This window comes from Mus caroli, chromosome 4 (assembly GCF_900094665.2).
Source record: "Mus caroli chromosome 4, CAROLI_EIJ_v1.1, whole genome shotgun sequence".
Classification (NCBI taxonomy): domain Eukaryota; kingdom Metazoa; phylum Chordata; class Mammalia; order Rodentia; family Muridae; genus Mus; species Mus caroli.
In genome coordinates, this window is record NC_034573.1 from 112,892,615 (window position 1) to 112,905,382 (window position 12,768).

Sequence of the window (12,768 nt, forward strand, 5' to 3'; positions counted from 1 at the left end):
ATCAGGAAAGGAAGCGAATTTCACAGCAAGCGCAGGCATCCCAGCATCTACTGGAGACTCCCTGTGATATGGTCGCACAGACCAGCAGCAGCAGCCCAGCCCTGGGAGCTGAGAGTGATGGACGCTGAGCCAGAGTCCTGGGAAGAGCAGAAGCTCACCCTCTGTCCACGGAACACAGCGGCTTGAGGAACAGGCTGCTGCAGGCCCTCTATCCACCGGACATGTTCAGCCACTGCCCTAAAGAGCTACCGTCTAGACGGGCACCTCAGTCGGGGACAGAACCCATTGACGACACAAGGGAAGGGGACAGACCCACAGCCTGGTCACATTCTACTACTGACAGAAGTCAGAGCAGGAAATCAAGCAGGGCAGGAACCTGGTGCCAGGAACTGAGGTAGAAACCTCAGAGAAACACAGCTTACTGGCTTGGTCACCGTGGCTTGCTTAGCCTACTTACACAGCTCAGGACTACTTGCCTAGGGGTGGTGCCAGCATACACAGTGGGCTGGGTCCTCACATGTCAATCATAAGACAATACCATACAGGCTTGCCTACAGGCCAGTCTTATGGAGGCATTCTCTCAATTGTGGTTTCCTCTTCTCAGATAACTCTAGCTTTTGTCAAAGTGACATACATAAGCTAACCAGCACAGATACCTGGAGAAGCCAAGTATGGCTTTCTCTGTGGCCAGGACATTGCTTTTACCATGACTTTTCGTGGTTTTGCCCAGCACGTCTGGGATACTTACGCAAGAACTGTCAATTCTCACGATTTTGCAAAATGCCTCTGCACAGCATTTCTGTCACTATTGCATGCCTTATCTGTTGACAGTTACCTGTCTGATCTTACTTGTGACTTTCTCAAAGGCTGACCCAGAAGCACCCTATGAGAAGCATTCAACCCGTCGCCATCATTCTGGAACCTGAGGCTCCTTAATACTTACCTACAAAAAATGACATCGCCTAGTTGGGGGTAGGGGAAGGCAATGATGCTATGATCAAACCCCACTCCTCACACATTTACAAGATTTCTTTTTTTAATCATCACATTCTATTTTTTTCTTTTTGAGCCAGGGTCTTACTGTGTGACCCCAGCCTGTGTACCTGTGTAGACCAGGGTGGCTCGAATTCATAGAGTTCTGTCTGTCTCTGCCTGCGTGCTGGCCTTAAAGGCACGCACTACCACGCCAGGGTTCCTCTCTTGTTTTTTAAACCTCCTTAGTGCTGAGCTTAACTGTCTTGCTCACTGTGGTTTCTCTCCCCTCCCCCCCCTCCACACCCCCAGCCCAGCCATTACTGCCTTAAAGTCCTCACAGCAAGACAGAAAGCTGTCTCCATGTTTACTTGGGCAGTTTAACCTAGTGCTTTCAAGAACCTGGCTTGTGATCAGCAAGCCTAGTAGCCACAGAGGAAATTGTTAAAGACTTGGGAAGATGTAATTAAAATCTCTATTAGGTTTGGGGAAGACACAGCTGATTTAACCCCTGCTTTCTGGAAACATAGGTATTCCAGCCTTTGAAAGAGAAAGGAGGATCTGGCACATGCCTTTAATCCCAGCACTTGGGAGGCAGAGGCAGGTGGATTTCTGAGTTTGAGGCCAGCCTGGTCTACAGAGTGAGTTCCAGGACAGCCAGGGCTACACAGAGAAACCTTTTCTCAATCCCAACTCCCTCTAACCCCTGCCAAAAAGACAAAAACAAAACCAAATACAAATCAAACAAAACAAAAAGCAAAAACAAAACAGTGCAGGGATGCTCCCTAAATATTCCTCCCTAGGCATGTGTGTGTGCAGTTGGATAAAAGTAGGATTTGTTCTTCAGATTTGGCCTCTGCCCTGACAGCTGCACCCACCCTGGGTTCCCCTAGCTGGACTCTCAGACTGTGTAGCTCTCCCGACACTGCGCTCATACTCAAGCAGGCATGGGTCATTTGGCTCACTGCTGTGGGTCTGTGGGTAGGCAACACTCCCCTCACCCACGCAGACCGGCTGTCCTATGAATAGAGCACCTCTGCTAACTGCTAAGAAACTCTGCCATGTCGGGCAGATGTCTCCAGGATGTTATGGCCTGTCCCAGGCTTGTCATCCTTCTTTAATGTTTCTTTCTACCTCTGTTCTTCCACTTTCCTACTGTCCCCTAGAGAAAATGTGGGTCCTTTGTCCTTTGGTTGCTGGCACTGTGTCCCTCCCTTCCCTGAGGCCCTTCTGCTGCTGACCTTGTGATGTGACCTGCAGTCTGCACAGCCTTACCCAGAACACTGAAGGACACTGAAGCACAGCCCTGCCAGCCAGGCTCAGCTGTCAGACAAAGGCAGGCTCTGGGAGTCCTCTGTCCCACTGAAGCTCAGCCAATTACNTCCCAGTCCACAGGGCTTCTCCCTGGAATGGAGCTGTTTCTCTACCTTGTACCAATGTCCATCTTGCCGCCAGCCTGGGGGCTATGAGAGGCAGCACTGTGACTGTCTGTGGGTCCAGGGGCCTGCTGAGCACATCCTCAGCTTCCCACTGCCCCAAGTCCTGCAACCTGGTGAGCACCCAGGGCAGACCACAAGCCTGTGTGTAGAGCAAGCATGGGCCCCACCCAGGCTGCCTGGGGTCCTACTCTGAGCACAAGCCATCCAGGCTCCTGGTGATGACCCCATTCCCACTTTGTCTTCCAGTGGAGCNNGACCGTACCCTGGACTACCAGGAGCCACACTGGAAGGAATTCCACTTTGACCTAACCCAGATCCCTGCTGGGGAGGCTGTCACAGCTGCTGAGTTCCGGATCTACAAAGAGCCCAGCACCCATCCACTCAACACAACCCTCCACATCAGCATGTTCGAAGTGGTCCAAGAGCACTCCAACAGGTACTGTCCCTCTGCCCAGTGCCCACCCCACCTCATAGCCTCATGGTCTCTGGAGGGGTCCTGTCCAGGGTGTGCATTTCCAAGAAAGAAAAGGGAAGCCTCCTGGGAGAGGGGCCTCAGACATGAGAAAGGGGTTTGGCCTGGAACTCCTGCCCTGTCACTCTAGCTGTGGGGCCCTCACTAGGCCACAGCACTGAGCCACTGAGCCACTGAGCCAGTGTCCCCATCAGCACATGGACTCTAAAATGTCAAGGGTTGATTATCAGGGAAATGTGGTACCAAAGAGACCAGCCCAGAGCCAAGCAGGGAAAAGGCTCTGAGAGTGGTCCCCAGGCAGGCACAAGATACAAGCAGCTGTGCCAACCTCCCTCGGCCCTTGGTTAATTGTCCTTTCATGTCCACAGGGAGTCTGACTTGTTCTTTTTGGATCTTCAGACGCTTCGATCTGGGGACGAGGGCTGGCTGGTGCTGGACATCACAGCAGCCAGTGACCGCTGGCTGCTGAACCATCACAAGGACCTGGGACTCCGCCTCTATGTGGAAACCACAGATGGTGAGGCTCCAGGATTTAGCAGGGAGCTGCCCTGGGGTCTTGGGAGGTGGTTCCAGCAGAGGCCATTGGGCTAGTACACAGAGCCCTCTCACTGTGGGGGTGTTGGGAGGGAGATGTTTAGCCTTTATTGAGGACTTGGGCAGAATGGTGAGGTCCTGGACATGGGGAGGCCCCAGCCAGGAATGCCTTCTGGTCCACCTCATACATAGCAACTGACCTCCTGAGAGCCAGGATCCCCTCCGGGAAAGGGGTCCTTTTCTCTGGGCAGCAAGCCTCCACTCTGACAGGTTCTGTACTAGGAAGGAGGGGTGGGGGATCTGCTCCCCAGGTTTCCTGAGCTCAGAGCTATTGCAGCTCTGCAGAGTCATAACTCAGCAGGGAAGCCTATTTCCTCGAGTACAGACGTTTCTACTTCACTCACGGGGGTTTACTGGGACATTTCCTTTATGTCGGGGCAGGGAGGACAGAAAGGACAAGAGTGCAGGAATAGTCTCTCTGGAGTCCAGCAAAAGGCTGGAAGATAGCTTGGAAAGGGAGGACAGGGAGGTGGCAGGCAGGGGTCACTCTGAGTTAGGGAAATGTGGCACAGCTCTGGGAGAGTTTAGAGTTTAACATCAGGGGGTGACTGATGGGATTGTGGCTTTAAAAGATGCGCTAACTTCAGCCCCTCCCTCCAGGAGGGGAATCCTAACCTGGCTCTGCCCCACCCCCACCTCTGCCCTGGGGCGAGCTCTCTTGGGTACAGTGGAGCCCCGGTGCTCACTGCCATTTGTCAGCAGCATTAAACAGGGGTTTGAAGTGTCTGTCCAAGGCTCTTGAGAGACAGGCCGGGCAGCAGGGATGGCCAAGGGTGTCCTCGGCTGAGTGAGACCCACAACCATCCCTGGCAGTGTCCACCTCCCTGCTCTATGACGCAGCGCAGAGCGCTGCTCTGCCAAGGTGCACCTGGCCTTTCTCTCTCTGTCCCGGAGCTGGGAGCCCCCTGGCCGTGGACGATGGCGGCGCTGAGGCTTCTGGCCTGGGCGCTCCCACGTGGGGTCTCTGCTCTCCGCCCACGACCCGCGCTGCCCCACTGCCTTATCCGCCGCTATGTTTCGGACCGCAGCGGGAGTGTCCATTTCTACACGGACCCGGTGAAGGCGTTGGAGGGCGTCAAGGACGGGTCGACCGTCATGCTCGGGGGCTTCGGGCTCTGCGGCATCCCCGAGAACCTGATCGGTGCGCTGAAGACCAAGGGCGTGAAGGACCTGAAGATCGTCAGCAGCAACGTGGGCGTGGACGACTTCGGCCTGGGCATCTTGCTGGCCTCCAAGCAGGTCAGGCGNGTGGTGTGCTCCTACCTGGGGGAGAACGCGCTCTGTGAGAAGCTCTACCTGGCGGGCGAGCTGGAATTGGAGATGACACCGCAGGGAACTCTGGCGGAGCGCATCCGCGCGGGTGGCACTGGCGTGCCCGCCTTCTACACGCCCACAGGCTATGGAACACTGGTGCAGGAAGGGGGCTCTCCAATCCGGTACGCGCCCGATGGCCACCTGATTACTCTAAGTGAGCCCCGAGAAGTACGCGAGTTCCAGGGCCGCTTCTACCTGCTAGAACACGCTATCCGCGCTGACTTCGCACTGATCAAGGGCTGGAAGGCCGACCGCTCGGGCAACGTGATCTTCAGGGGCAGCGCGCGCAACTTCAATGTGCCCATGTGCAAGGCCGCGGACATCTCGGTGGTGGAAGTGGAGGAGATCGTGGACGTGGGTACCTTCGCCCCAGAAGACATCCACGTCCCCAACATCTATGTGGANCGCGTGATCAAGGGGCCGAAGTTCGAGAAGCGCATCGAGCGCCTAACCACACGTGACAGCAAGCCCGCGCCCGGGAGCAAAGACAACGACCCTTCCAGGACGCGCATCATCAAGCGCGCNGCTCTGGAGTTCCAGGACGGCATGTATGCCAATCTGGGCATCGGGATCCCTGTCTTGGCGAGCAACTACATCAGCCCCAAGATGACCGTCTACCTGCACAGTGAAAACGGGATCTTGGGCTTGGGCCCGTTCCCTTTGAAAAATGAGGTAGATGCCGACATCATCAACGCAGGCAAGCAGACGGTGACGGTGGTTCCCGGAGGCTGTTTCTTCGCCAGCGATGACTCTTTTGCCATGATCCGTGGCGGACACCTCCAACTGACCATGCTTGGGGCCATGCAAGTTTCTCAGTACGGNGACCTGGCCAACTGGATGGTGCCAGGCAAGAAGGTGAAGGGNATGGGCGGGGCCATGGACTTGGTGTCTAGTAAACAGACCAGAGTGGTGGTCACCATGGAACACTGCACCAAGACAAAGCAGCCNAAAATCTTGAAGAAATGCACCATGCCGTTGACCGGCAAGCGCTGCGTGGACCTCATCATCACTGAGAAGGCGGTGTTTGAAGTGAACCACACAAAGGGGCTGACGCTGGTGGAGCTGTGGGAGGGCTCTTCNGTCGATGACATCAAGGCCACCACAGCCTGTTCATTTGTCGTGTCCCCCAACCTCAAGCCCATGCAGCAGATTAAACTTGATGCTTGAGGAGCCCTCCAGGGCTGATTTGCCAGTTAGTGACAACTGGCCATCCTTAGCAGCACCTGACCACTGTGCNGCACTGGCTCCTCCGGCTTCCTGCTGCTAGATGGTGTTTATCGAGAGCCATGTGACCTTAATTAAAAACCCTAACCTGAGCCTGTGTGTCCTGTCCCTAACCATTGAGAACACTGGTCCCCCTCTCCCATTTTCTGTGACATTCACATACCAGGCTGCAGAGGTCTCAACACCAGTGCTGCCCCCATAAACTGAGTCAGGAAACATGGAGGAAACTATGGGACAGGAAGGCATCCTACCCAGAGTGCACCTGGTACCACTTCACTGCAGCCANGAANCGCAGAACTCTGGGTCCCTGATCNGGAGGAGGAGTCCTCCATCTTGTCCNTCTGCATTGTCTTCTTGGGTCCTCGTTTCTGTTCTTAATTTCGTTTCCCTGAATCCTGCCTGCACCCAACTTCCTCCTGGGAGCTCTTGTGTTTCCTGTGGGAATCAGACTTCAGGAAGATGCTTGGTGCTGGTACACCACCTGGAAGACCCACTGTGCACTAACAGTCCCAGTGTGTGTAAAGGAAGAAGCTGGACTCAGCACAGGTGGAGTCGAATCTAACCAATGNCATGGATAGANTCTTCCCTGGTGAAGTGCAGTGTCACTGTTGCCTGCAGCTCAGTGACATTCTGTCCCGGAAGTCAGTCCCGTTGGCCTGACTNCCTGACCCCAGTGTGGCAGTTCTGGGATCTGTCATTCTGAATCTGTGAGCTCGAAACTAAAGTGAGAAGTGTGTGTGTGTGCTCTCGCCCTGGCAAAGTATTCACCACCCCCTCATGTGTTTGTATCCAGAGCTGGACAGCCTGTTGCCTATGTTAGCGTCCAATCTAATGATGGGAGACAAGGAGCAGAGCTGCTAGGGCCGGTGCACTCCTGCCTGGCCAAGGAGCAGCTTCTCCAGGACTCTCAGAATTGAAAGGAGCAGCCTCAGTCCCTCCCAGCTTCTGTCCCAGCCTCCCTNGAGCCTCTGCCTTGTGCTGGGCAGGGTAGGAGTCGCTGTCTGCAGCTACTTGCTCCAGGCACTGAGGAGTGGATATTCAGTGGGTCTTAATCTATGAACCTGTAAAATGGGAACCTTGGCTTAGCTGCACCCATGGACAGCCCATGAGTGCAGCCCATGTCCAGCCCACCTTACTTTGAGAGCCTCCAAAGGTCCCTAGCCCTCCATCCCCCTACCCCACCCCCACCTCCCACACAGTGGCTCCCCACTCTGGCTTTGAGGAGTTCAGCCCGGGGTTGCTCTGAAGCTGCTCTGTGTATGTCCAGAAGAGCCNGGGAGACCAGTTACCCAAAAGACAAACATGCGACTGAGTCTGGAGCACTGATGGCTTCTGTGTCCCCCAGCAGCCATGGCTCTGGGACTTCTCAGTAAGTAACTGGGACACAAGGCCTGCCCTGGGCCCAAGGCTGCCCCTTGGGTCATTNGTAGGGTCTGATACTGTGGCTTTCAAGGCCCTGTTTTGAAGATTTCTCAGCTGCTCTGTCCTCCCAGTGTGTGGCCCTGTGACCTCCCCAGCNCTCCCTCTGTGCCTGAGACTCTGGCTCCTCACAGCCCCTGCTCCCCACCATCCTCACTCTGCACCCCATCCTTCCCATGCAGCTCCCCAACCCCTGCCCCACAGCTCTGGGCCACATTCCTGGGATCGAGTCTCACAGCTTCCACATTTGTTGGTGGCGGGTGATGTCATAGGTCAAAGGTTGAATTGATGAGTTTTTCCTTCATGTGGTTGGTGAGCATCTGGTATGGAGCCCAGCTTGGTGAAGGGCTCACCTCTGAGCGGACTGTCAGCAGCAGGCAGACAGTGGCCTTGACCTCGGTGTGTAAGGAAGAGCCTGGTAGAGCGCACTTCATGTAAACAGACTAGTGTGCATGCACGTACAAGTGTGTTTTGTTTCACTGTGGTTTTGTGTTGGGGATTGTACCCAATGCTTCGTGCTCACTAGGCAGGCGCTCTACCACTGAGCTGTGGCCTCAGCCCTTTGGTTTCTTGCACACTTCATCCAGTACTGACTGGAGTCCAGGGCCTTGAACACACTAAGCAAGAACTCTTCCTCTGAGTCACCTCAGTGTCTGAGAGTTTATCTGTGCACACATGTCCATGTGTGTGCGCATTGGTGCTTGTAACAGGTCAGCTGAACAACGGTGCTGTGTTAATGATCTATAACGTGAGCATAGGCAGGCTTTGGTGTGAGGAATCTCACACAGACAGAAGGGCAATGGTTCTGAGTCCTGTTATGACACCAGAAGGGAACTTGACTGCAGATGGGAGGTGAACATCGAAGTGAGCTGCTGCGTGCCGTGGGTATTCTGGAGACCGAGTCTGTGGTTGTTATACTGTTTGACTGTTCGGTTGGGTTTTCCATGATGCTTTATACTTATGCTTTGAAGATTCCATACATGTATACCATGTGTTTTGATCATATTTATCCACCACTATCTACTCCTCCTTCCTCTAATGTTTCCCTGTCTGCTTCCCTTTCTTCTTATTGGTTATTACCGAAGTCCAGTCTCTCCTGAACATCTACACATAGATATGGGGCCATCCTTTGGAGTGGAGATGACTTACTAGCAACCAGATCTGGTGTTTTGTGTTTTTTTTCCAAAAGCAGGATTTCAGGAGGTTATGCTGACTTCCAGCTCAGTTGTAACAGAAGGTGACTGAACTCTTTCCTGTCCCCCCATCTTCCTGCCTTTACCTTCTGAGTGTTTGTAGGCTGGACAACCACGCCAGCGTAATAGAGTGCTTCTGCGCTTAGTAAGGACAGGGGACACAGGCGGGGTCCACTAGCAAAGCCAGAGCTGGTGGTGTAGGTATGGAGGCATCTGCTGTCCTTAGTGGATCTGGGGTGAAATCCCCCTGTATAGGTTCCGTTCTTCCTGTGGACAGGTCTCTGGTCTGTCTCTCTGAAGCCCCTTCCTTTCTTTGAAGTCCTTGGCTGGCCTAGCGAGCACGTACTTGGCACTGGAATGAGCAGGATGTGAACTGAACCCTCGACTTTGTGACCGCTCTGACTTCTGTCCCGGTTCTGCCTGGGGCCTTGCTTGTAGGAATCTGAGAGGCAGTGAATGCCCTACCCTTGGATGAGCAAGCTTGCCATGCTGGGAGAATAAACCCAAGGTTTGTCCTTGTAGAAGCTGCCATGACCTGGTGTGTCATGGAAAGTGCAGGCTGATAAGACCAGGGTGCTGGGTCATCAGACCAAGAAAGTCCCCCCCCCCCCAAACTTGAGCATCACTGGCAGAGGACTCTGGTAATCTCTGAGTAGTAGGCTATGACTTGGGGTACCATGAGAATGTACTGAGGAAATTAATGGGTAAACCCCTGGATACATGTCAAATGTTTCCCAAGTCTATGTCAGGTTATCACTAGCAAGAATTCCTGTGGCTACGGAGGTCACTGTTCCTGTCACCTCAGACATGCTGGCTGGAGTGCTTGGGTTGGTCTCCAGATGAGGAAACAGGTTCATAGATGACATGCTACCACCCACAAGTCAAGTTCCCCCACCTCCTTCTCTGTTGTCTCTGTCTCCCAGGGCACAGCATAGATCCTGGCCTAGCTGGTCTGCTTGGACGACAAGCACCACGCTCCAGACAGCCTTTCATGGTCGGTTTCTTCAGGGCCAACCAGAGTCCTGTGCGGGCCCCTCGAACAGCAAGACCACTGAAGAAGAAGCAGCTAAATCAAATCAACCCGCTGCCGCACTCCAACAAACACCTAGGAATCCTTGGTGAGAGCAAGGCTGGGATCTGGGGCCTTCTTTAGAGTGGAGTACCTTCCAGTCCCTCAGCTAGGTCTGACTGGAGCCCCTTGTCCCTCAGAGTATGCCTGGCAGGGAGGGTGGGCTGCAACCAACAGTCTGCAGAGGAAAGCAGAAGCTGTGTGTGCCCTGGGGTCCTGTTGGGGTGTTCTCTGGAGCGTCTGGAGGCCCCCCAGGCAGCAAGGTGAGAGATCTTGCTGAACACAGCCATAGCCTGTGGTGATGGAGCCACAGAAGGACTGTTGAGCTGGGTCACGGCACGAGCAGGGATCCAGAAGTGGACCTTGTGATTCCAGTGCTCTTGTCCTTCATTGTAAATGTGCCTCCTGTCACATCACCACTGGGAGTATCCATGGCAACTCTGTAGGGCAGGACCCCTGAATAGACTGTGCCTTCTCGTCCCTGCAGATGATGGCCACGGTTCCCACAGCAGAGAGGTTTGCCGCAGGCATGAGCTCTACGTCAGCTTCCGTGACCTTGGCTGGCTGGTAATTTCTGCCTTTCCTCTGCCTGCTACCTGCAGACCCTGGTGCCTCCAGGGTGGGGGTGGAGCTACTGTGCCTTTAATGTGTTTGAAAGATAAGAAAATGAGGGCAGTCTGTGGGCTCTGCCCAGTAAGCCGTCAGCACTCCAACAGGGAAACTGAGGCTGGGTGGGCAGGGCCTCTGGGCTCTTCCTGCTACAGCTGCTGCAGGAGGCCTAGGGGCAGCTGTGGAGGAGACAGGAGAGGGGGTGAGGGGATGAGGGTACACAGCCTCAGGTCATCCAGTGATAGGTGCTATGCTGATGATGGTCTATGGAAGGACATTCATGTCACCCCCCCTTTCCCACCCACAGGACTCTGTCATCGCCCCCCAGGGCTACTCTGCCTATTACTGTGCTGGGGAGTGCATCTACCCACTGAACTCCTGTATGAACTCCACGAACCACGCCACTATGCAGGCCCTGGTCAGTATCACAGTGCCTTTCTTGGGACCTGAGGGGCTGGACAGGCACGAGGGAGGAAAGAACAATGGTGAAAGGGAATGTTCTCTGCAGACTCAGCCATGACATTTGGTTTCTGCCCGTCAGTAAATGGTGTTGCTCACATGGGTGTCTGGACAGACATCAGAGCACACAACAGATAGGTGCCCACTGGGCCTGCAGGACCCAACATGTGTCCTGTGTATCCTGGGTGATCTGGCCTGAAGTTCACATGTGCTCACCCATTATGCCTGGCGGGGCAACTCAGAAAACCTCAGATCTTTGGGGAACTGGCTCCTCCCCTGGCCTGTTCCCCACTTCTTTCCTGGCTGCCTGCAATCCCAGACACTCAGGGATGACAGAAGTTACTAGCAGAAGGCAGCCACAACCGCCTTTTGACCATATGTTTGTGCTTGTAGAATCTGGTGTTGAGACTTCCTTCTAGAACATTCTATCTGGAATCCTAGCACCCCATGGCCCTTGGCCTTGAATTTACCTAATAGGTAATTTAGCCAAATGACACTCTAGAGCAGTAGTTCTCAACCTGTGAGTCATGACTTCTTTAGGGGTCTGGTCACATATCAGATAATCATATATATCAGGTATTTACATTTCGATGATTCATAATAGTAGCAAAATTAGTTATGAAGTAGCAACTAAGTAATTTAATGGCTGGGAGGATCAGCACAACATTAGGAGCACCAGGACAGGAGATGCTTTGAGTCATATGAAGGTGACCTCTCACAAAGGCCACTGGTGTTTGCTGGGTGCCTGGAGCTGCTGTCCTGACAGATGCTCAAGGCAGAAAGTGAATGCTTTAAAGATGGGTAGAAGGATTGGCACCCGTTTCAAGCTTAGTAACATCAGAAAGCCTCACCTTAGAAGCTGAGGCTGAGCCACATAAGCCTGGGGACATAGTCTTGAATTTATCCATTTGTTCCATGAACATTTCTAGTTCAATCTTTAAGAGACTGTCCCTTCCACAGATGACACTAACCTGGTGGGAATATAGTAAATCACAGAACAGTATGGGGCAGTGGGGTTCCAGAGGGTGCCCCATTGTACCCAGTGCTGAGACCAGCAAGCTTATCGGAGTCTCCAAAGTGGATATGACCATGGACCAAAGGCTGAGAGTGCCTAGGGGCTGTGTATCAGCACCTCCAAGCCAGGTGCCAGGACTGTGTCTTTGAGAGCTGTGGGCAGGGCAAATGTGCAGGGAGGGACCTGTCCTAGCTAGTCAAAGGCACCGGAAGGGTAGTGGGTGGGAACTGGGACCATCAGGCTCATCATGTGCTACCTGCATCCCTCCCTACTAGGTACATCTGATGAAGCCAGATATCATCCCCAAGGTGTGCTGTGTGCCTACTGAGCTCAGTGCCATTTCTCTGCTCTACTATGATAGAAACAATAATGTCATCCTGCGCAGGGAGCGCAACATGGTAGTCCAGGCCTGTGGCTGCCACTGAGTCCCTGCCCAACAGCCTGCTGACATCCCATCTATCTAGTTAGGCCTCTCTTCCAAGGCAGGAAACCAACAAAGAGGGAAGGCAGTGCTTTCAACTCCATGTCCACATTCAGCCCTCTTTCACAGGCTTGGCCCTCTCTGTTCTTTTTGCCAAGGCTGGGAAGATGGCCCTAGTTATAACCCTGGTGACCTCAGTAACCCATCTCTCATCTACCCAAACTCCCCAATGCAGCCAGGGGCATCTATGTCCTTTGGGATTGGCACAGAAGTCCAATTTACCAACTTATTCACGATCATTACTGGCCCAGCTTGACTTGAACCTGGAACACAGGGTAGAGCTCAGGCTCTTCAGTATCCATCAGAAGATTTAGGTGTGTGCAGACATGACCACACTCCCCCTAGCACTCCATAAGCCTGTCTCTTGGAGGTGCAAAATGGGATTTCTAGTTTTTTTTTTTTTTTTTTTAATATTTATTACGTATTTTCCTCAATTACATTTCCAATGCTATCCCAAAAGTCCCCCATACCCCCCCCCCACTTCCCTACCCACCCATTCCCATTCTTT

At 53.6% G+C, this 12,768-nt stretch overlaps 2 protein-coding genes across 2 annotated transcripts in view; both read left to right on the plus strand.

The window, feature by feature from the left end:
* Positions 1 to 12,204, plus strand: part of LOC110292195 (bone morphogenetic protein 8B) — an 18,806-nt gene extending 6,602 nt beyond the window's left edge. Inside the window, exons 2-7 of the mRNA XM_021159343.1 lie at positions 2,658 to 2,847; positions 3,252 to 3,400; positions 9,551 to 9,745; positions 10,184 to 10,263; positions 10,613 to 10,723; positions 12,055 to 12,204. Coding sequence (XP_021015002.1) covers positions 2,658 to 2,847; positions 3,252 to 3,400; positions 9,551 to 9,745; positions 10,184 to 10,263; positions 10,613 to 10,723; positions 12,055 to 12,204 — 875 coding nt within the window. The remainder of the gene's footprint in view (positions 1 to 2,657; positions 2,848 to 3,251; positions 3,401 to 9,550; positions 9,746 to 10,183; positions 10,264 to 10,612; positions 10,724 to 12,054) is intronic.
* On the plus strand, positions 4,316 to 6,108 carry Oxct2 (3-oxoacid CoA-transferase 2). The gene has a single exon (XM_021159342.1). It carries the CDS (start codon positions 4,396 to 4,398, stop codon positions 5,956 to 5,958), a length of 1,563 nt encoding a protein of 520 aa, XP_021015001.1. The 5' UTR covers positions 4,316 to 4,395; the 3' UTR covers positions 5,959 to 6,108.
* Positions 12,205 to 12,768: the final 564 nt, after the last annotated feature.